The following is a 24,390-nucleotide window of genomic DNA, read 5'->3' on the forward strand; positions in this document are numbered from 1 at the left end:
TCCTTGATTTTTGTGCTTCTACTATGGGTAAACGTTTCTTTTTTGTCCTTTTTGTGATTATTGTTGTCATTTCCTATTTTGTGTTGCAGCCTACAGACAAAGACAAAAGCTTGCTGTGTTTTAGTGATTAAAAAAACATTTGTCCTCCTATTTATTGAAAGACTGTGGGGTAGATGGTGATGTTGTGATGTGTTTTACGATCGGGAGTTTGCACATGGGCGTATTATTTTGAAAATTGATCAGATTCTCTTTCTGACCGACTTCCTGCCTTCTTTTAGCCTCTGAGTGGCTTCTGTCAAAAATATACTTGCCGCCTATATTTAGAGCATTAGAGCGGTAACCTGTTCTGGGCTGCCAGTGGAAAATGACTTAAGACAGTTTTGTCTTGTCGCAAATCTGGTCTTAACTGGGTTTTCATTCTCTGCTAGCCCATAAGTATTTTCTGGGGGGGGCTAAAATTAGTCTTAGTCAGCAACATTTTCCTTAGGATTGAGAAAATTATCCAGTTTTTTCAGCATAAAGCCTCCGCAAGGTAAACTCAGCTTTTAAGTTGTAGTGTTCGGTTTATGAAGTGCCTAAAGTTGATCTTTTTAAAGCAAATGTTGTGGAACAATTACCCATAGATTAGCTACACCTAGCCTTTTTAAACCAAAGTACTAAGACATTTAGCTTGTTTTGCCAATTTTAGCACCTTTGGTACATTGACAATTTTTAAGTTCCTGTTATTTTGTTGTAGTTACCAGGAATTAGAAAACACGCACACACGATTACAATGAATTACAGTATTTGTATTGCTACAATTACGTCTGTTTTCTTTATTTCAATTTCAGTGTCGACAATGGGAAGTTTTATTAATTTGACAGTACAGTCCTATCTCTACATTTAAATAATACTAATTTGTTTCACCACTTATATTTTGCTCGAGAAGGTAATTCGGAAAACATATCAGCATTATATCAACATAATTTCTAGCAGAGAAGGTTAGACAATAATGAGGAGACAATTATGTCATCCCACATTCAACAGTCACTCTTTTACTTTATAATTACCCTTTCTGAAATGAAAAGAACTTTGTTGGGTCCACTGACTCACACACTCCTGAAATACTGTATGTTGAAACTTTTTTTTGGTCCTGCTTCCATTCATCCTTTCAACAACTAATAATTCTTTGCTGCCCCTTTAAGCTCCTGTCGGTATATCTTTCTCAGAGGGATTAAAACAAAATGGACTTAATCAGACAACACAGACTCAGCGTGTCGCAAACACCCAGCCCACTCATGTTAAGAATGCATCCACTCATATAGTGAGGAAAGGAATTAATTGCCTGCTGTCCATCTGTAGTTTTTATGTACAGTATGTATGAAGACTGATCTTCTCCTAAAACATAAATGAGTCATCCAGGTTCGCTGTTTCAGCTCAGTCTGACAATGGCTCTCTGTACTGGGTTTCAAGCAGTGGAGGGTGGGAGGCTTCCATAAAGTGAGAGTCTGCTTAATAGGCAAAGTTGTAATTTGTTGTAAAACCTTTTAATTTATCATGTTCTTTGATAGAACAGTATCACACTTATCTGGTGTCATGCTAGTGAGCACTTTGATATTGATCTGAAAAGTCAGCATTTCCATTGGAGATTTTAGAATTTTGTGTTGCTATGCTTGTCATTGAGCTACAGATTTGAATTCCCACAGAGAGGGTAATCCATCACAATAAAATCCAGCTGAGGGTCAGGTTTTTACTGCTTCCTGTCACTCACCTGACAAGCTGACAGGTAGCGATATGACAGTCTCCTCCAGGACACAATCCCTCCCAAGAACACTTGACAAACTGCACTGTCACTAAATGTGGTTTTATTTACATGGGTGGGGAATCTACTAGTTGGCACGGAAGTTAATTTCAAGACTTTTGTCTCTTCTGTTTCTTTTGGTTATAATCATTTGACTTGAAAAAATATCCCTAATGATGTCACCAGAATTGGTCTGGATTTGGTTTAAGTAATGACATTTTGAACATCCTGTCTTTTAATGTATTTGAAGCCTGTGTGAAGTTCAAATTTGAAGTTTCAGCGTTCAGTCTGGAGGGCAGGATTCACTGCATTTCAACTTCTCTCTCTCTCCCATCATTCCTGTCTCTCCTTTCCACACAGATGAACAAAATGTGCTGCTGCAGAATAACAGGAGCATGTTTTGCTAATTGGGTATTGATTCTAATCCTGGCCTGACAATGGCATCTAGACATTCAGGCAAAACAATTCGCAGAATGTGCTTCAGGTGAAAGACATTCTGAGGATAAAGTGCACAGATAGAGTACAGATTTATTATATTTTTTGTAAATATTTTATAAGATGTTTTCACACTATCAGCAGCCAAAACTCTCAGACTCTCAGTGGTATTTGGTTGCAAAAGCTGCTGGTTGTGAAACATAAGGGATATTTGTTGTTTGAGGGTTCCTGTGATGAAAGGTGATAAAAATACTATGTCTCTCTCTTTCCTTCTCTGAAGTCTTCAGATTTTGAGAGAAACAAAGAGGACTCCCCTGTTTGGCTGGACAAACCACGGCAGCTGATAGAGGACACAGTTCACATCCTACTTTCGCCCACCACTGACGACCGGCAGGTAAATCACAGGAAAAATTACACTTGCCAAACACTCGCAAATGTTTTAAATTCTAATCAGACAACATCAATTGAACACCTTTTAACTTTAAGAAATGAAGTTTACAAAATTTAATTTGCAAATCAAATGCAAGAAACAAATGATTTTGCATTGCATGGATAAAGCGCAAGGTGACGGTTACTATGTTGCAAAATGTAAGCAAGAAAAAAAACTTAAAATTACAAGCATCGAAGTTTGCAGTATGTAGAGAATATGAATCCTATTAAACGGTGAGTCACACTGCAAGTAGAAAACATTTTAAATTGGAGATGTTATTTCAGGTTAAATCTCTTCAGATTTGACTGAAGGTCAACATAAACTGTTTGAGTGCAGCTTCACTGGAATCTGAAACATGACGCCTCTCGTAAAAAACACTCAGATGATTGTAACCAGTGGAGCACAGGCATTGAGTGTCATTTTGTCTTTGCAGTTAGCTGATTTTTTTCTTAAACTGGTGTTTTTATAAAAAACAAATCTTTGCTAGAGGGTACGGCGCTAACTGTTTAATACTGCATTAACTGCATTCCTTCTAACAGTCTATATGTTGTTGGTTATTTTATTCACCTCCTCACCCTCGTGAGAAAGGAATCTTGTTTTTCTGACCTTCTGCTCTTACCTAAAACTATCCAAGTGGTTCATGGAGCTTTTTACCCAATGACATGTCACAGTAGAGGTTGGATTACCACATACGTGACATTCAAGGACAAAAGATTAGCAGAACTGAGTTTAACTTCCTGGTTAGCTGAAAAAGTAGGATAGAAAATCCAGTCCCTTGTAAATTTCAGTGTGAACAGTAAGGACTAAAGATCATATCTGAAAAATAAAAATCAGATTTGACTGCTGTGTGAACATAGAGCCAGTTTGTCTCAGATTGAGTCACATGGAGGCCGACAGACAGACGACGGGGAGGACGAGGGTGATCGTCATGTTCTGCCAGAATGACTCAGTCGGTCTGTTGTCTTTGAGCCTACAGCCGCTCTACTGAGGGACCTTCACAAGTTTAGACTCATAACCAGGATAGATGTAACTTCTTCCAAATTCATCACTACTGGTCACATGCTCAAGTGTCTGCTTCAGTTTCTTTGCTCTTTACTACCTGTTATCACTTGCTCTTGTCTGTCTATCTGTACCTGTCTTGATGATTTGTCTGGTGACTCATCACTCTTTTTTAGTTTTACTCAAACTGTTGCAGTGTTTAACAACAGACTGTGGAAGTCTGAACTGTTATATGGGAACATTCTCTTTAAATACTCTCCACGACACATTTTTTATGATGATTTAGGGATTATTTTGTTTGTTTTGTCTGTTTTATTATCAGCATTTTTGTCTAAGATTCAGTATTTGAGCAACTTCCCTGTTGCCTTGCTAAATAAAAGAATATTTGTTTTCTGGTGTGTTGTTCAAAGACAATAACTCAATAACAACAACCACAAATCCAGCCTAAGGATATGGCAGTCTTACTTCTGAGCAATGAAACTAGTCAGGGGGCAGAAAAGTTTATTACATTTGTTCCTTGAATCTGCCCACTGCCAACCTCTATATCCTGACTTCTTCTCTCTGGAAGGCCTGTCCAGTGTGTACTACTGGCATTAAATGATGGACAGATTTTTCCATTTTGATTAGTAGCGGTATGCCTAATCTACGCCAATGAAAGAAACTACAACCCTGCTACTGTCATAGCTCTGAGCAACAGTTTGAAGTAAATGCTAATGGTAGCAACATGCTATACTGCTGAATGTTATATGTTGTATTTAGCAGGTAGTGTTTGCCTTGTTAATATGTTAGAATTTATTAAAATTAAATTAAATCGAATAAATTGCCAATATTTCATCAAATAAAATAACATTTCATGAAATAAAGAGTGGTAATCGGTTTGTAGTTTGAAGTATGAACAAACTATCTAGCTAATTAGCCAACAGGCTCACTTAACAAAGATGTTTAGCCTATTATACGTTGTACTAATATGATAATTTATTATCATGAGATTAACGGCAGAGAAGTTGTTATGGTCAGCTAGTTAAGATTAACGTCATGTCACGTCAGTTTGATGGAGCAGATAGCGAGCTGATCAAGACCCCCAAAATGGCTGCCAGAGGGTGTGTTACAAACATGGATGTAAGTAGAACTAAATACTGGACTTACACTGGGAAAATTTTATGACATATAAAAATGTTTCCAGTTTACAGGTTTGCCTGTGTGCTGTGCCTAATGCACATGCTCATTAGTGTTTGCACCCACAGGTCCCCACTCGGCCTGTGGACTTTACATTGCGATCGTGAAAATTATACTCACTATGCCTCCTGTCACCAGTTTCATGGGCATCTATTCTAAAATTGTGATCTATGGGAAAATCTTTTTTGGCCAAAGGGTATTTTTTTGTCGCTCTTGTTTTTGCAGTGCCAGTTAAAACTAGTAGAAATGACCAGTAAGGCTGAGTGGCAGTATAAGGCTCTGTAAATAAGGCCAGGGTTCCACCTGAAAGCTTATTTAATGACTTCTCCATCACAGGGTTTGGTGTTTGACGAGAACACAGGAAGGGAAGGACTGTTGAGGTTTGCTGTTCTCAGTGACAAGTTGACCCTTCACCTCCAGCAGCTGCAGAAACAGACAGAGCAGGAGCTCAGCAACATACAAATACAGTGAGTCAATGACATAATGTTTGTTTGGCACAAGGAAGTATTAGTGGTATGAGAGTGTGTAAAAAAAACAACCTGTTTAATTCAAAGAGGTTCTTTTCAGGGTCTTCAGGACCCATCAAAAGGGCAAACGCTTGTTGAAGTTGTGTTTCCTTGAAAAAAAAATTGACCACTCTCCCTTAAAACTCAAAAATGTTTCAAAATTATTTTTTGTATCTTCATAAAGACACAGAGGTAGTAATCCTATTTATTTAAGACCAAACAGCCTCTGGAGAGTGAAAAATTTTTTTTTGGGGGGGGAGCCAGAAGTGACCATATTTGAACGAACTGGGGAGGATCTGACTCAATCTGACTACGTCCGCCCACCTATAGAATAAACCTGACTGCACCCGAGGCTTGTCAATTTGACTGACAGGCTTGAGTACTTTTTGAGGCTGAAAAAAATAATTAATTATGTTAATGTGGACTGTAAGAACACTTAAAGGAAAGAATTCAGCTAGTAACACCACATTGACTTGTTGAAAAAATGTATTAGTGTATTTCCTGTATTAGATGCAGACTCAAACTATATCCAGTCTGGGTTCTTTTCATTTAAGCGTATTTTCCATATCCTCTGCATTACTAGAAAGTAAAATGCTTGATTGCTCATTTTTAAACAGGACTCTCCTCCTTCTGCAATTATGATCTTGCTGTGCAGCATTTGAACATGTGAGTGGGTGGGATGCAGCTCTGTGTTAGTTAGTAGTGTTTTGTCACAGAGCTGAAACATGGCTGTGGGAGTTTCACTGTATCTCATACCAGCAGCAGGTTCTGCTCCACTGGAGAAAACAACAGGATCCTGCCTGCCTTCCCCCTTATTCATCATGATTGTCAATAGCATTGAACCAAAAAGTAAACTCGCAATGTAGGAGTCTGTGTGTGCATCACCCATTTGTCTTTTTTCTGTCTGAGTCTATTAGGTTGATTAAAGAGTAAAGGTGTCTAGACAGCTTGACAATAATCATGATTTGAGTTTTTTATTATCATTGTTTACACATTATAAAGTGAACGATATGAAATAATTTTCAGATTTTTTTTTTTTTGTATGTGCGCTGTGTTGAAAGTTAATCTTCAGAAGGTAGTATTTGGCTGTACTCCTGCCATCAACTGCTCTCACTTCTTGCAGACAAGACAAGCTAAAACACATCTCAGAGTTCAAGGTGTGGCAGCAGACACACACGCAACCACACACACTCACATTATAATGATCATGTTCCAGGAAATCGCCTAATTTCTCAGCAATGTTGGTTCTCAATGCCAAAACTGGTCTGCTCATGTCACAGCTTGGATCAAAGGCTTTATGAGACCAGATGAATTGGTCCTTACCAAACTGGTACATGTCTCCATCAGCCCTGCCCTATATTATGGTACCCATTTCTCATATCCACTTGGCTTACTGGAAGAAGACGTCACTCTACTTTTATGCTGCTGGGGTTTTCCTTGGATCTAAGGGAGACTTATGTGGTAATGTCCAGTGCCAATGCTGGGTTAGGTTTTGTTCAAGCCAAGACTGCAACAATTAGGCACACAGATAAAATAGATAAGTGACTTTTTCTTCTCAGTGGACTTTAACACACAGCTTTCACACCAAAAAACACTTTGTTCAGTCAGCGTATTTGTTAAAGTGATAATAAAATATTCTAACACAAAATACAAATACAAAATAGTTCTAACATTTTACACAGCGCCCCAACTTTTTTGAAATGAGATTGTAGTCTCAGTTGTCTTCCAAGTGTACTCTGCTGCAGTTTCTTAGAAATGGAAACTTAATCCCAACCAAGCATTAATCTTCACAGTTCTGTTGAAGTTAATGTGGTCTCATTGATTTTTCACGCCACATTTTTGTCTCACAGAGAGAATGAAGAGCATTATGGCCATCCTACGAAGCAGTTAATACAGATATGGGCTACACTTAACATGTAAACAATCACGTTAGTCATTTTCTTTTTTTTTACAATAATTAATTCTCAAGAAATCCCAATAAACTAAACCACAATAACCATTACCTCCCTTCTCATTTTATGTCAAACAAATCCACTAATTTCCTAATTAGATTATTCATCATTCCATTTTGTAGATTTAAATGATTACTTTTTCCATTAGTCCTACTATTTGCCTATTTGTGGTGTATCTGTTTTTTAAACCATTTTCTGTTATCTACTCAAGTGCTGCTACTCTTAAAGTTCTCATGAGATACCTCATCAATCTGAGGTTTTCTACCCTATAATAATTGCTGCCGACCCGAAAAGAGACTATACTGAAATAAGGTAACCATGATTGTACTTAAACAACAAAACAACTGTTTCTTCCTACGCCCCTGTAGGTTATGAAAGTTCGAGTTTTGTAACTTTTGGAATTCGGAAATGGTTAAAATCAGTTCCACTTTCCTGCTTTACTACAGCAAAATTGAAACCATCATTACATCCACTTCCTGTCATTGCCAGAATGTTGTTGGACAAATACTGTCTAGTGGAAGTGAGTGTATTTACTCTCCAAATCCAACAAAAGCCCTCATTTGCATAATATGCTCTTGTTCATTTAGAGCGCATACATGTGCAGCTAAAAGGCATTTCAGAGTGCACTTCAATCTTCACAGACCACTGTTATTTAAAATATATACTGATCGAAAAAAAAAAAAAAACATGTTTGGCCTGCAAAGCATAGTCTTGTTGACTTCCACTGCAGTTTGCTGCTGGAAAAAAATAAAGGCATCTTTTTTATTGTTACTATTTTTTTCTGTTGTATGGCTGTAATTTGACTAGCCAATCACAGCACATCATGAAAAGACTATGTTAATATTCGAGTTAATGTGGTTTTCCAACCTTTTCTTGGTTAGGGTTAGGACAAGATCAAAGTTTGGGTTGTAATAACTTATTTGACATAATTTCAAAGAAATACATTCATGGACTTGAACATCGGTGGTTATAGTGCCGACCGCAAAGGGCACCTCGGGTTATCTCTCTGACAAAATGGCCGTATTTGGCATAGTGAGAATGAGGCTGGATTTGTTCTTTTGTTTGAACCTCACATGCCTCATTTAACAGAAATGTTCTAATGGTTGCCAGATATGGCTCCATTTAAATTTAATGTGATGGAGTGAATGACTGGAAATATTCCCTTGCTCCATTAAGATTTTAAGGCGTGTTTGGAGGTGTGTTTTCCTTGATCGACAGATACTCGTAGTGTTTGCTGTTTGCTAATGGTAGCGTACCTCCGTTTTACTCATTTGTCCAAATTGTCTTTGGTGAAAAGTGGCAACCTCTACGTTGATGTCATTTTTGAACCAACTGGAGTACGATGATGGCGGAACGACTTGATGCTCATATTGTGTGGTGAAATCTCAAGTGGTTTCAGAGCTATTTCTTTTTTCAGTCAACAACCTCCTGAGTTGTTTCTTTAAGCTCTGCTTTATTTGTCAGTGAGCAGCCTGAACCCTGCTCTCTCGCTGTGGGTAAATTGAATCAAAAACAAACTGCTGATATACAGAAACAGCACACCAAATATTCAAACTCCTGCCTTCATTATGGCTGACATTCCTGTCGTGTTTACCTCCCTACTTTCTCAGAAATCTATTGTGCGAATAAACTTTGTATTTCCATAACTGGAAGCATAAAGAGCAGCAGGGTGGCCCGGTTGTTTTAGAGGCAGTCAAAAAAAAACAGGAAGCCATAATGATTCTCTGATAACAAGTGTCCATCCTGTCCTGTTGATATGCCATTAGCCTTTGAAATAGTTACGATAGGAAGATCTTAAAAGGGCCGGTTCACTCAAATTACATAGGGAAAAAAAAAAATTCTTCTCATTTCCCTCTAAAAATTCCGATATCACTTTTTACAGCAGAAAGGCATTCTAATGTCAAATTATTCCGTGTAACCGACACTTTTTAAAAAGAGAGACAGTTTGTTTGATTCCTCTAATTGTATAATTTTATTGATTATGTGTTCTTTCCAAAAATCTTTGAAAACAGTGTATCACTGTATTATTTGGATGAACTAATCCTTTAATAAGAAGCATACAGAACAGCAGCAAAATAAAAAAAAAAAAAGAATGTATTTGAATTTACAGTTTTACGAACAAAAGTATCTCAAAACAAATCTCAACTTTGGATCTGCTTCATTTAAATACTACAAGCCAAACTTTATTGTCAGCAGGGGATGATGGACAGAAGGCTCACACAGTATAAATCAGCACAGGCATGTAGGAATAGATGAAGCCTGATTGTGAGAGCTTATATTTGTTGTTTTGAGCTGTATTTTCCCATAGATAAGAGTGAAACTGTCTGTAGTCTGGTTACGCAAGGAGAGTGCAGCATGTTGCCAAGACACAGGCATACTGGCAGTTGGGAAAATACCCAGCTGAACTTTGTCAACCACACTCCTCGTCTTCATGTTCTTCATCTGTTCATATCTTCGAATATCTTCTGATAGCAACAATTAAAGGAATCAACAAGTTGGAAAAGCTCACACTCCTTATTGATTTATCCCATTTAATCTGACTCTTCTGAATCTTTTGGTACAATTGTCAGAGATCACAGTGATCAGAGAACTGCTCATGGTCATTTATTGAGCAGTAGGTCTGTGAACATGTGCGCTGGGGAGAAGCCTGCTGTCAAGGTGTCCCTGAGCAACACACTGAAACTTAAACTGCTGCTTTAGCTTCTCAGCAGTCTCCAACTGCAGTTAAACATTAGAGTGAAATCATGTGAATTTAGGACAGAGGATCTTATGTTTTGTCAATTTATCCCTGGATGTGCCTCATGTTGTAAAACTGCCCAAAAACTTTCTAAAACTGAGTTGATGAGTTGAGTCAGAGGCGACATGGTCAACTTGCTTGAGTTGAGCTGAAATGTGTCAGTGCAAACTGCTACAACCTTTCCCTGGAGCTTTTAAAACACTTCCCTGTCTGTGAATCTTTGATCTGAACTGTTTTTTCTGATGACAACTGAAGAACTTTGATCTATTGGTGAACACTCTGAGATGTGGTTAAAAGCTCTGGAGAAAAGCTAGAAAATGGACCGTGTATTGAACATGCTTCAGGCTACCCAACGGAAGAAGTAGTCTTCATGTTTGGGTGACTATTACTGCTACATTTGCATAAGCTCCCTGTGTATTGAAGCCCTTATGGGTGGTTACATATTCTCAACCCTCTTGTTTGCTCGTTATATTTTTGCCATTTTTAGCACAACTAAAAATGCAACTCTTGCAAGTAAATCACCATCATTGTCATCATTCATGTTAAGACACTACAAATTCTATTCAGCTACAGTATGTAAAAAGCCTGACAAGACAATCCAGTTGTTATGGTGTAAACTGGCAGGTTTCAGAATACTGCAGACTGGAGAATTGCGTAGCTGCCAGTTTCAAATAATCTTGTTGCAAATCTTTGGTCTGAACTGGTCCGAAGACATAAAGAATGGAAAAAGAGGTCGTTTATATGTACAATATACTGTAGTATCAACAACTGCTCGTTGTCCATGACAACTAAGCAAACATGAGCAAAGTCCATCTGCTGGTTCAAAAGTTCTGAAAAAAGCTACGAAGCGAATCTTGAGTTGTTGTTGTTTTTTTAAATATTGAGCTTCGAAAGCATTTGGCTCTGACCAGACATGTTGCACTATGCAGTCTTTAATTTTTCTGTCTGTTTTGTGTTTTCTTTTGTTATTATTTCTTTTGCTTTCTATTTCACTTTTGTTTTTAATTTTTTTCTTCCTTCTTTTACTTTCTTTTCTTTTTGTTCTCTTTCTGTTGTAAAAAAAGACTGATGTCTGTTTTTCAGAGTTAGACTCTAGTCTAAATATGGCTAAATATGATTTTTATTTTCTTCACTCCTTTCCATGTCAGTATCTGCTGCCCTCCTCCTCCTTATTACCCCATCAAAACATTTTTATTTCATCCTGAGAGGAATGCATTTCTCATCCTTTCTCCGCCTTATTTTTCTGTCCTCTTTCATCGCTGATACTCCCCTTTTTTGAATTATCCTTCCATAACAGGAAAGCAAACACAATCTTCTGGCCTTTTTTTTTTTTTTTTTTAAATCAACTAATCCTTAGTCTGAACCACATTAGTTGAATAAACACTCCGACACTGCAAGGATCTTTAGTTCACAATGATGATGACGGTTTAGCTGCCCCTCACATAAGTTATCAGGATTGTTGTTGAAATGAATTCACTATCAACCCAGTGAAATCGCTTCAGCTTTGAAACTGTATCTTTTGTTTACACCTGCAAATGGTTTTATTTGTAAATGTAAATATACGTCATAATTCTAACGCAGTGTGAAGTAGACGTAGAGTCCTGAATTTACATTCATGATCATTTACATAGGGCTTAATGGCATCACCTTTGTCCATGATAGAAACACTTTCTTGAGTGAATTTTATCCATCATTTGAATTCTGTTGTTGTGTTAGAAATACATACACACTCACACTTCCACAGTATATAGATCCTGGATATGCTCGACTCAGTGAAAATGATATGTGACAAGCTGCAAGTAGTTAGATACATTAATGTAAAAAAGAAATATATAATAAATAACACCCACACATTTTTCACCTGCAATTATGGATTGAAATGTGTTTGTCACATACGTTCACATAATTATGGAGCCCTATTCACACTTTTCTATACGTAAGCACCTAATCAGAACACACTGACAGCTGGCAGAGTATGTGTGTTTGCATGTGTGTCAGAGAGAGAAGGATTTGACACATTGTTGCAATGAGGTACAGTGTATGCCTGTTTACATGTTCACGTTAATGTGTGTACATGTGAGCACAGTATGTTATTCTTATACACACATATATTCATTGGTAATTACTGTCTTTTGTCCGGGATGGATGATGTTTTTCATCACTCATCTCCCACACACACACACACACACACACACACACACAACTGCAGTTTTTCAATGAAGTTATTGGATTGATCAGTTGTGATTGACATGTGACAGAGTTGCTCATTTGCATAAACTTCACATACATGTATTTCTCTTAAAATGTATATTTCTTGTAAACACTGAATGGAAGGCGGTAGCTTTTTTTTTAGTTTAAGTTGAAATACCGGACATTTTCCAACAGAATAGAACTACAGAAGGCTACACTGGTTGCAATGGCACTCTGTAATTATGCAGGTTAATGGCCTCTTAATTTCAGTCCAAACCTGTTAATGTTGTCGGTGTTTTAACAAAAAAAGAAAAAGAAACTAAATGATAAGAATAAGATGATGACAGAAACAAGGGGACAAATTGCAGGAAATTGGTTTGATGCATGAATCTATCAAAAAGATGAGATTTGAAAAATGTAATCAGCTCCAATAACCACCTGATAAACCATCAAATTCATCAGGCCAGTGACCCCAACTTTTTTCCTCAGTGACCTCCTCTATGTCATTGAGTAAACTGACAACCCCTGACAAAGTGAAATATTTTAGATATTTGACAACTGGCACAAATTGGATATTTTATATAATATTTGTTGTATAACGATATCAGACTGGAACAACTGATAAACTGTAAATAGTGAACACAATACCTGCAGAAGGTTTGTGTAAAATGAGTAATCTGTATGAATATTGCATCAGTAACATTTTGGTACATTTGTAATACAATTGAATTGCTTTAAAAAAAAATTATCATTATTGACAATCTTATATGGATAATAGGCTTCATTTGTTTTTTTTAACAACTGATTGTTTTAACTTTACTTTTGAAATACATGATGAGGCTGTTTAGCAGAGTGACAGCTCTATTATATTTTACGTCTTAAATAATAATCTAATCTTTAGATATACCAATTCTATATATTTTTACTCAGATAACCATGAAATGTAGATATAGACCTATTGTATATATTTGTTTTTAAGTTGAAGTTAAAAGTTGAATTATACCCTTTAAAGTTAAGAAGGGGTGACGCAGTGCTGGAGTGATTAGCACTGGAGCCTCACAACTAGTAGGTTCTGGGTTCAATCCTGGCCTGCAGCCTTTCTCATTGGATTTTGCATGTTCTCCCTGTGCCTGCGTGGGTTCTCTCCAGGTACTCCGGCTTCCTCCCAATGTCCAAAGACATGCATGTCAGGTTAATTGGTGATTCTACAAATTGCCCTTATTGTCTCTATGTGTTGGCCCTGTGATAGGCTGGCAACCTCTCCAGGGTGTACCCTGTGTGATCTAGCCTAGGTTCCAGCCCACTGTGACCCTGTTCATATAATGGAGGGATGGAAATTCAAGAATGCTTCATAACAACAGGTTTACTGCGTAGCACTTCCATTACAAAGCTGAGATGGCTTGGCAATGCTGTCAGGATCAAGGGAATGTGTTATGTGTTGATAATATATAGTGCTTTATGATTATTTGTACAATCTTTTAACGCTAGAACTGGGCTGCAGTCCGTTGTGCCTTAAATACATTTTGGAAACCAATGGTAATTCAACTATTGTAATGAAACAAAATTCTCCTAATTTGAGTTAAGTTTAGAAGAAAAAGAAGTCCGGTCGAAAACAGAGTTATGTAGCCTCAGATAGCAAGAAAAGACAACATTAAAGCTACATTGCTTGATAAATATGACAAAACTGCTGAAGTGATAGGGCATTTGCTTCATCAGTGTTTCAAACATCCTTTCTGTTTCTTCCAGCATTACACAGTGGATGTAAATTAAAGATTACAGTTGTCTTTTAGGTTGTACCTCAGATTTCTGTCCTTCTCCCAACAGCTCTCAGAACACTCAGACAAGTCAGTAGGCCTTCTTGAAAACCTCATTAACACAACATCAACATCTTTCCCTGAGGGCCTTTGTGTTTTTGTGCTGCTGTTTGTGTCGTTTCTGCTAATTTGTCTTTTTCTACATGTTGATTCTTCGCTTAGCTCATCAAAGGCTTCTCAGATGAGCCTCCTCTTCATCCTCACAAACAAAACACTTCTCTTATTACCTGCTCTTCTGACACTCATACAGAGAGTTTGTGCCTCCCAGTGGACAGATGATTAATTACACTCCTGTGTCGCAATGCATAAATTTTGCCCTGAAGACTCAATACATGTTAATATTTAAGTCAGATATGGTCTTCATCAATGAATACTCTCAATAACTAATACTCAGACTGCTAATATAATGACTACTACTACAATTATTGTTGTACTCTGGATTTCTGATGAAAATGATAAAGAAAAAGCACATTATCATTAGCTGCCTTTTCCAGACTCAATGCAAATAGAACGTGCAGAGAAAGGATGAAGTTAGCGACACTCAAATCTTCTTTAAAAGTCCTTTTTTAAAGTAACTTTTTACAATCTTTTTTTTTTTTTTTTACAGTTTTTTAACAATCTTTACGTCATTAGGTAGCGACAGATATAATGAAGACGGGAACAAAAATACATACAACAACAGTAAGAAACAATAAAAGGCATGAAGACAAGAGGGAAGAGCTGAGAGGGTCCCAAAGACTTTATCAGGGGTAGCACAGAAAAGGAAATCAGGGAGGACGGGGTCTAAACATGAAATTTGTTAATAGAGTTAATAATGTGTTTTTAGAGGTCCCGACAGCTAAGTATAATAAATGCTTAAGTAGAACAGATTTTGAGTAATTCTAAACAAGAAGTTATGTATGACTCGACTATATCTACTGGTAGTTGCAGTTCCACTGCTAGGACTGTTATATCTACTCCTAGCAATACTACCAATACTGCTGCTGCTTTACACTGACTAACATCAGTGGTAGCACCACAGCCACTATTCCTTAATGATGCTCCTACAACTGTAGTTCTACTACTGGTGTTAGACCCCTACAGCTGCAATATGTGGTGCTGCTGGACTTGAACACCATATTGCTTCTGCTACTTAATATGTACTTACCAGTAGAGGAAAGGAACAAATTACATTTACTCATGACTGTACTTAAGAACATTTTTGAGGTACTTGTACTTGAGCATAACTTGAGCTTGTGCTGCTACTGCAGCAAATACCACCTCTAATGCAATTGCGAGTACTCTGACTACTAGTGCTTCTAGCAGTGTAATACTTCTGCTGCTGGGACTGTTTATGGACTACTTGTGTACAATGTTATACCTAGTTTTAAATTGATATTAGTTTAAAACAGCTAATGATAGTTAATTGTAGAATGTAACTGATGTAGAGATGTCTTGTACATGGTAATGTGACTCATGCTATATTCACGGTCTCATGGTTGCTGGTGCAGCTGAATGTGGTTTTGAATATTTGGCTGCTGTCAACTTCAACAGGAAACAATAATCACAAAATCTGCATCAGCAGCTCTGTGTATATCTATGAAAACATTTGCTGCGTTTGGATTGTCTCCTCGCGCACGACCCGGTGTGCTATATATTGAAAAAAATCTATTTGGATTGGCTGTGTGTCCACTATGTAGTTTGCTATGTAGTGGACAAGTAGACAGTTTGAACCAACACAGGGGCTATGTGTTTATTGAAGGAAAGAAGGATCTGGCAGTGAGAAGAGAAGGTTAATGGTTATAAGCTGATTCAGCCATTTAAAAGTGCCAGTGAAAATGAGGTGCAGTAGCTGTCAGCAGTGTTTTTGCAGGTAAATCTCTCAGCAAACAGAACAGAGACGTTCATCCTGCCTCAGCCTTTTTACTGAATACAGAAACTGCTCAGGTTGTGTTCAGGTGAAACAAATTAAATAGCAGCACCTTCCACAAAAACTACAGCAGACTATCATGCATGTTTGCATTATTTTTGTATGAATTATTGTTTACTGATATTGTCTCTCTTTTTAAGCTTGTTTATTTGTCTGCATTAACGACAGGCATTTCCTATCCAGATATACAGTATGCATATAAGATATTTTTTGTACAATTAGATAATATGTTTTTACCATTTTTTTCTCCTGTGAAATCAACAATGTTTGCAGTATTGGTTTTTTTTGTTTTGTTTTTGTTTTTTAACTATAAGTGTAGTGTGGGAAATAAAACAAATGTATTATGTGAGTTGATAATCAAAATTTTCAGACACGTTGTCTGTGAAACCACACTGTGAATTCAACTCTGAGACCTCAGGTGAGAGTTTACATCTTTTCTGTGGACTGAACGTTTCTGTATTTGTGTGCCAGACTTTTTCAGATTGAAAGCCGCCAGCAGCTGCTGACCACTGAGCTGTTTGATCTTCAGGAGACAAAGAAACAGACAGAAAAAGAGCTCAAGAGGAGTTCCTGCCTCCAGAGGTCCGCCGTAAGTGACCACAGCCGAAAACTGATACCACACACACTCGGACAAGATAATAATGCTGCTACTGCAAATAATAATAACTATTAATATTATGTTCATATTTTGTATCTATATATACAGGAGTTTTCTTAGTAAATATACACACAAACAATCATGTCAATGCAAATAAAAGTATGATAAACTTGAGTATCAAATAATAGAGACACAATTTTAGGTATGCTGTAAAAATAATAAAAATATGTTTAAAATGCATAAAATCAGATCAAAAACGATCATCTAAAAAAATGCAATATTTTAAAAAGTGGACCTTTGCTACCTTTCTATTGAGTTTATTATTCCACCTGATAGAAGAGTCACAGTCAAATGCAAACGTGTTGCAAATTACCATTTGTGTGTTCATTCCGACACCTGTCAGCTGATCATAACAGTAATACCATTGCCTTTGAGCAAATATATTGATCGGAAACCACATTTTGTAGTTTTGACAGAATAATCTGAAATCAATGTAACTTAAAACCTGTTTTAACCTTTTTTTTTTTGTCAGGACAGCATGTCCCAGCCTTTATTAGCTGATTAAGCATGGGAAATGTGGTTGAATGCTGTGAGTTCAATTCACATCCTTTTGTTTCACATATAGTGCAAATCCCAAGGTGAAAAATGAGCTTCTATGCACAGGCATGCAGCATATTACAAGATTACTGATGAGACTACTATTGACAATTGCTCATAGATTAAGGCAGGAAAAGACAATACAAAAACAACAGTCCCAGTGGAGGAATCCTCAAAGCAGCTCCTTCTAAGCCGGTTAGTAGAAATGTTTTATTTTCCATCGTAGTTTCAACTGTGTGCTTGTCGGGATCTTCAGGCCTCCATCGCTGAGCACTTGATCCAGTCTGAGAGGCTGGTCTTCCAGGGGGAGGCACTGAGCACGCTCCGTAACCTGCTGATCCAAGACCTGCAAAGGTACCAGGAAGAGACGCAGAGACTGACCTGTTTCACTCAGAAAATACTGAGGAAAGCCCACAGGTACTCAGCTCTTCTTCTTTTGACAATAAATAATTATTTGGTTTAATATTGATTGATTTAATTGATCAACAACCTGGCAGAGTTGTTGAGATCAGTCAGTGTCTTAAAGGCAAAAACTGAGCTTGACTATCCTACCTTGATGTTTTCTGACAGGTCAGAGAGAGAGGAAAGCTTCAGCAGCAGACCAACTGAAAACAGCATGCAGGGGAAGAACGAGACGGAACAAGACAACAACATGGTAAAGTAAACATCTAAACTCCTCTGTAATTCACCTTCCTGACTCTCATTGGGTTGTTTTTAGAGGTGAATTCTGGTTTTATCTTTTTGGAACAATCAAACCATCTAAATAACTAACCAACAGTAGTTGTTGTTTGTTTGTTAATCAGTCTTTGGGCCTATCAGTGATCTGTAAACTAACAACACATGGTTTGGTTCTCCTGTGTACGTCCTACAAAGAAATAAAAGCCATGGTTGTTTTTTATTTCCCTTCAGTGTCTGCTTGATCGCCAGCGCTGTCATGTCCCTCTCTGTTTTAGCCAACTTTCCATAGTAACGCTACTCTCACATATTTTAATGCACCCCTGTCTCCTACAAATTATGATCATATGCTACTATAAAGTGGCTTCCCAATTGCATTGAGGAGGTAAAAGTAAATTGCTGCTGTAAATGATTAATATGAGTGTCATTTAACTAGGAGAGATCAGGGCTGTTTGCCGAGGCTGTAATGCTTTATAGGCCTGTTCAACTAACGAAGCATCATCACAGACAAATAACTCTTTTAGAAGTTCATGTGGAAATGTTGCAGAATTTACTGTTGCAATGATGTGATGCATTGTTTGAGTTCTTTCTGAAAGTAGGTTAACCAGGTCTGATGTTCCTAATCTTTCATAGACTCCAAAACCACTGCTGAAAAAACTCTGCATTAGTCAATCATTGCACAGATTTGCTCTCAAGTCTGCTCTGAGGTCTGCAGATCTGACTGCTCTTTTATGGTGAATGTGGGGTTGACTTTCAGCACTTTGTGCAGAATTTTCCCTTCCATGTTGGTAAAATGATAGACAGAGCAGTACAAAAGTTGCTGAGCAAAATAGCTATTAAATTAAGGAGGCATTACAAAAAAAACATTGCAACTTTCTTTGTGGCACGCTTGCATCCCGAACCAGAAATCAATAACAACTCCATCATTTACTTGTAAATGTCAATTGAAATGACAACTATTTCGGAACTATATACCAGTTGAAGAAGTAAAACTTGATTAAAAACAACTTTAGGCTCAGACGTAGATATGATCACTAAAGTCACTTTGATACACACAAAACTGAAAAGATCCAGCTGAAGTCCTTGGTATATTTTGAGATATGAATACAAAAAAATGCATCCGAATTCATTTCATCACCTTTTGAATAGAAGCACAATTATGCTGTTCGTCACCTCACCTCAGATGGTTTCATTACTTTTTAAAATTCTTAAGAGATAAAACTCTCCATTATTTCAAGTGAACTCGGCAGAAATAAGCAGACAAACAACTGCAGTAGAAGCTAATGTAGCTGTGAACAAAGATAACCAACACTGTGTCTTCGTTTACCCGTGTGTGTGTGTGTGTGTGTGTGTGTGTGTGTGTGTGTGTGTGTGTGTGTGTGTGTGTGTGTGTGTGTGTGTGTGTGTGTGTGTGTGTGTGTGTGTGTGTGTGTGTGTGGGTGTGTGTGGCTGTGTGGGTGTGGTGTGTCTGGCATTTGTCCAGATGTTGTCAGTCTTTCTCAGACAGTCAGAGTAGAGACAGTGGAAACATCTGCTTGCTCATCTGGCTCTGTCTATCACACACACAGATGCAGACCTACTCATCACACACACACACACACACACACACACACACACACACACACACACACACACACACACACACACACACACACACACACACACACACACACACACACACACACACACACACACACACACACACACACACACACACACACAAACACACATCTTTCCCTAAAAAAACAGCCCATAATAAACTGACACAGTTGTGACAGGAAACGATGAGGGAAGAAACCTGGTTTGGAGTCTTATTATAACAGGAAACCTGTCAAAGTGTCACCACAGTTTAACTCGTGAAGCTTAAACACAAACAGCAGACAGGCTGCCTGCCAACATGCTACAACTCCTGCTCACGTATACAACATTCATCAGGCTCATCGCTTTCGGTTTTTACAGATCTTCATGAAAAATACCAGATTTCTTTTTACAATTGCCCAAAATGTCTATAAAACAGCACCATTATCTGAGGCACAGCAAACCAAATATCCCACAAACTGTCGGTCACCTGTATTTATATATCTAGAAACACTGTTTTTGTCAACAGACCTTCATCATCAGCTATTTTTAACTCCAGCTGTTCCCATTCAAAAAAAGACAGATGTGTTCATCTTTTAGGGTTTCGCAAAAGGGACACATTTGTGATCTGCCACCTACACCCTTTTTGCATCTGTAAAGGGCAAACACGGACACACACACACACACACACACACACACACACACACACACACACACACACACACACACACACACACACACACACACACACACACACACACACACACACACACACACACACACACACACACACACACACACACACACACACACACACACACACCAGCAAATAATGCATCAATACCTGTAAGGATTATTGTCTGTGTGAGTATATAAGCAATTTCATAACATTCATGTTGTAAAAATAACAGTGTCAATGTTTTTTTTTATTATTATGAATTTTTGGGGGTGGGGGGTTTCAAGTTCAAAAACGTATTTAGGATTAGAGAAATAAACAGTTTATGTCAAAACTGTTTTTTTTGTTTAAGTTAAAGAAAAACTACTTAATAGGAGATGCAGTCATGATAAGAGAAACCAGTTTTGACTGTTGAGAGGAAACAAGATACCAACAGCGTTTTTCAGGGTAAAACTCTGACTTTTTATTAACTGTAAATTTTGTTGATGGCTTCGTAACAACGACAACACTCTTTCGTCCTTTTCCAGTCATAAATCCTTCAGCGAATTGTAACATACCGACATAAAGATATGGCATGTGTCTTCTTGAGAAGATAGTCTCTATACCTTCACAACAATAAACTTGTATATAAGAGGTGCAGGCTTTCTGCTACAGCAGGTATCTGGTGACGCAACACATTGCAAGGACATGAATATGTCACTTCCTGTATTGTTTATTAACTTAATGTAGACTTTATGTAAACTGTTCAATCTGACACCAGTGCTGTTTTCTGGAAAGTGTCTCCTTTATCAATATACACGTGCTGCCCTGATTAGAACAACTTTTATTCGTCCCTTTATTTGTGCACTACTTATTACTGACATAACTACTTTGACATTACATTGTGTCCTGTGGTCTATTGTGATTTCACCAGGGCACCTTCAGGTGTTGTCCTTGGTCATTGTTGTTTGTGAATGGTGAACAGAAAAAACATTATTCTTGAAGGTTGATATACTGAAACCAGTTATTATTTGCGCCAAATTGTAATCTGCAAGAGTTTGACCAAAATGTACACCTGTCACCGTGTGACTGGTTTAATGTCCCCCCAGCTGAAGTCTGTGGGAATGTGGATTTAAAGGGAAATAGGTCAGCTCACTGCAAAACTGGATTTTACAGCTGACAGATGTTACAGAATTTGGCTTGTGGCATGTTTTTAACCCTGATCTCCAAAATGATTCGTTGATAAAGCAAGAGGCAAATGTTTTCGTGCGGTTTCTGTTTGTGCCGTGGTTCTCGGTGGACCTCGAGGGTCAGGGGATTTAAACCCTCGACATCTTCAACCTTCTGTCTCACACTTTGCCCTGCCCTAAACAAACCACTGAGAGGCTCAGTAACCTTTTTGTCCGATTATTTCTGCTTAATCTGTCACAAAATGGATTTGTATAATCACACATAATTTTGATGAGATGTAAAATCTAATAGATTTAGATTTGATTGAATAAAGAGGTTTTTGTAGATATAGTGATCCATCCCAGATTTGTGATTTTTATTTTGGACCTATATATGTAGACACATGCCTACATGTAATCTCATACACACACACACACATATATAAACACACACACACAGACGTATACACACACACACACACACACACACACACACACACACACACACACACACACACACACACACACACACACACACACACACACACACACACACACACACACACACACACACACACACACACACACACACACACACACACACACACACACACACACACACACAGATACAGACACACATATACACACGCACAGAGCCAGTGTGGGATTTACTGTGCAGTCTATTGAATGTGAGGTCTCTAACTCTGTTTTTTCCATCATACAGTATATGTGACGTGTGTGTGTGTGTGTGTGTGTGTGTGTGTGTGTGTGTGTGTGTGTGTGTGTGTGTGTCTAAGAGCTGAAGCACAGAGCGTGGATTTTTTTTTTTTTATGGTGGCATGAGTGCGGTGGGTTTGCATGGTCAAGAATAATAAATATATAGTAAATATATTGTTGAAATAAAATTTACGTACTAAAGGTCTTGTACCAGTTTGAATCATATACAACATGTTTTTTACAAACCTATAAATTCAGTTTTGAACCTTTCTCTTAAAATTGTTTGACTATATAATATGTTTAGGCCTTTAAAATCCCCACAAAAGTGCAAAATAAAACAATCTTTCATTCATGTAGTATTGAATAAGCTACTGACGCTTAAATGTGTACGTTTTGTTAAACCAGGCATCTGTTAGTGTATTTTTGACAGGGGCAGCTAAGATTATCAAAACACACAAATCTCTCCAAAAAGTAAAAGAAAATAAGTCTCCAAAGGTTGGATCAGGTGCAGTAAGTCAACAGTGGAGGGCATCTGGGCTGTAAAACAGATCAAACCTCTGCAGCACTTCATTCTCATGGGGAACTTTTGGAAGAATTTGTTTTGTAAAGAGAACACTGCTTATGATCAATAAACTACTGTGTATAGTTTTAAAATTTTAATTCCCAAGGTTTCTAATTCTAAGGTTTTCACATTTCCTTTTACTTGAGCAGCATTTTCCACTGTTGCTTTGTGCTTTCTTTACACTACGTCCCTCAATAGGTTTTACATTTTTCTCACCAGATTACTACTAGATTATTTAAACGGCCTTCTCGCTTACAACACACCCAGTGATGCACATGGTGGGGAAGGAATCGTATTGGTGGTCATGTGTAGCTGAACTTGTGGCAGTGAGCAAACATAACATTGTAGGCACATACTAGTTGTAAAACAGGTAGAGCAGGGGTGCTGAGTGTGAGTATTGAAGGGAGCAGTTCTGGGATGCCAGGAGAGGGGCGGGGTTGGAGGGTGCCCACCTGATAACTCAGTGAGATACTGCACAGACTTACCTTGTTGCTTAGGCTTTATACTAGGCAGTGTCTGACTTGGGTGTATGAGCAATGCATTCATAGTTTTAGCATAGCATCCTGTGAATTAGTGAGGTATTTGGTAGGTGAAGACAGGTAGTACTATTGAGTCAGTCGACCCTTCCGATGTTACTCCGCATTAATGTGGCACTATGTGTACGTTAAAACAAACACCTGAGCTCCCTGTTTTATTCCCACATTAAATATCCAGGATTTGTAAAAAAAATATTCCGGTTAAAGAGGTAAACAAAGTGTAAGAACCGGCAGGGATCGAGGAGAGAGCAACGGGCTGGTTGATTAATCTCTGTTATTTACAGCCATGGTGATGGGAGGAGTGTTGGGGTGGGGTGGGGGGGGACAACAACAACAACACTGGAACATATTGCCAAGCAGATTGCCTCGAGCCAAACGTAGCTCAACGTTTTGCTCTCTGCAAGACACATACGTGTTCAACACAAGACTGCTGCCACTAATTGGTTATTCAATTTTTTTGTTGCGCTGTTGTTTTTACTCTTTCGCTGCTGTAGTGACAGTTTTGGTTTGGTGTGGCATTAAAGTGCATTTGCTTGTTTACATCTGTGTGTCAATTCAACAATTTGGACAGTTATATTTCCAGTGTTTGATATTAATGTGTCTCACTAATAATTGACTGAGAGGGTTTGATGAGGGAAGAAAGTAAAAATGGACTAAAGTGAGAAAAGCAATAAGCTTGAAAAAGTACTGACGGTAAAAGTCATGTTTGAACTAAAGACATTGAAAAGTAGAATCACACACAGAGGCTTTGTGGAGTAGTGGCAGGCATGTTAACATGAGCAGTGATCATCTTCTCAGCTGTGTAATGCCTCATAGAATAGAAACTTGAAAGCACACAAAAAGTATAAAGACAATTAGGTGAAGCTACAAAACAACCCTGGAAATTTTGTAACAAATCTTAAAACCTATAAATCAGATTCAAGAAGCTTGAAACCATATGAGAAAACATCCTGACGAAGATAGACAACAACTCCAGAGTCAAGAAACCACAAACAATCATGTCAAAGTAGAATGCAGCTCATACTAGAACAATAACAAAAGAATGTACACAATGTAAAGACACTGAAATAACACACATAAAGTGGCTGAAACACAACCGTGAGAAGCATCAAACCAAAACTGACAACAAAGCTACAAAACTGCCTGAAGAAACTTTAAAACGCGAGGAAAAACGAGAAGAGCAACCCATACCAGCTAGAAAACATCGACTAAATATCCTAAATAAGTTAAAACACAACACACATAAAACAACCCTAAAACGCGAAATAATAATAATAACCAGAAAAAAAAACAGAAAAACTCAAAGAAGGAAGGAAAATAACCCACAGAAGCTAAAAATATATATAAAAAGCTGAAAATCAACCTCAAAAAGGTT

The 24,390-nt window shown here is 37.8% G+C and overlaps 1 protein-coding gene across 2 annotated transcripts in view; it reads left to right on the forward strand.

Moving 5' to 3' along the window:
* The window catches only part of LOC138625491 (myosin heavy chain, embryonic smooth muscle isoform), a 67,546-nt gene that overhangs the window by 19,622 nt on the left and 23,534 nt on the right, over positions 1 to 24,390 (forward strand). The window contains exons 2-6 of one of the 2 annotated variants that reach the window (XM_069706449.1): positions 2,496 to 2,609; positions 5,157 to 5,287; positions 16,400 to 16,517; positions 17,350 to 17,540; positions 17,694 to 17,778. In XM_069706449.1, coding sequence (XP_069562550.1) covers positions 17,740 to 17,778 — 39 coding nt within the window. In that variant the 5' untranslated portion in view covers positions 2,496 to 2,609; positions 5,157 to 5,287; positions 16,400 to 16,517; positions 17,350 to 17,540; positions 17,694 to 17,739. The remainder of the gene's footprint in view (positions 1 to 2,495; positions 2,610 to 5,156; positions 5,288 to 16,399; positions 16,518 to 17,349; positions 17,541 to 17,693; positions 17,779 to 24,390) is intronic. The other variant, XM_069706457.1, reaches the window with a different exon arrangement.

This window comes from Brachyistius frenatus, unplaced genomic scaffold, assembly GCF_029030835.1.
Source record: "Brachyistius frenatus isolate BFR_SWC_R1_liver_20210118 unplaced genomic scaffold, ASM2903083v1 Contig_3, whole genome shotgun sequence".
Taxonomy (NCBI): Eukaryota; Metazoa; Chordata; class Actinopteri; family Embiotocidae; genus Brachyistius; species Brachyistius frenatus.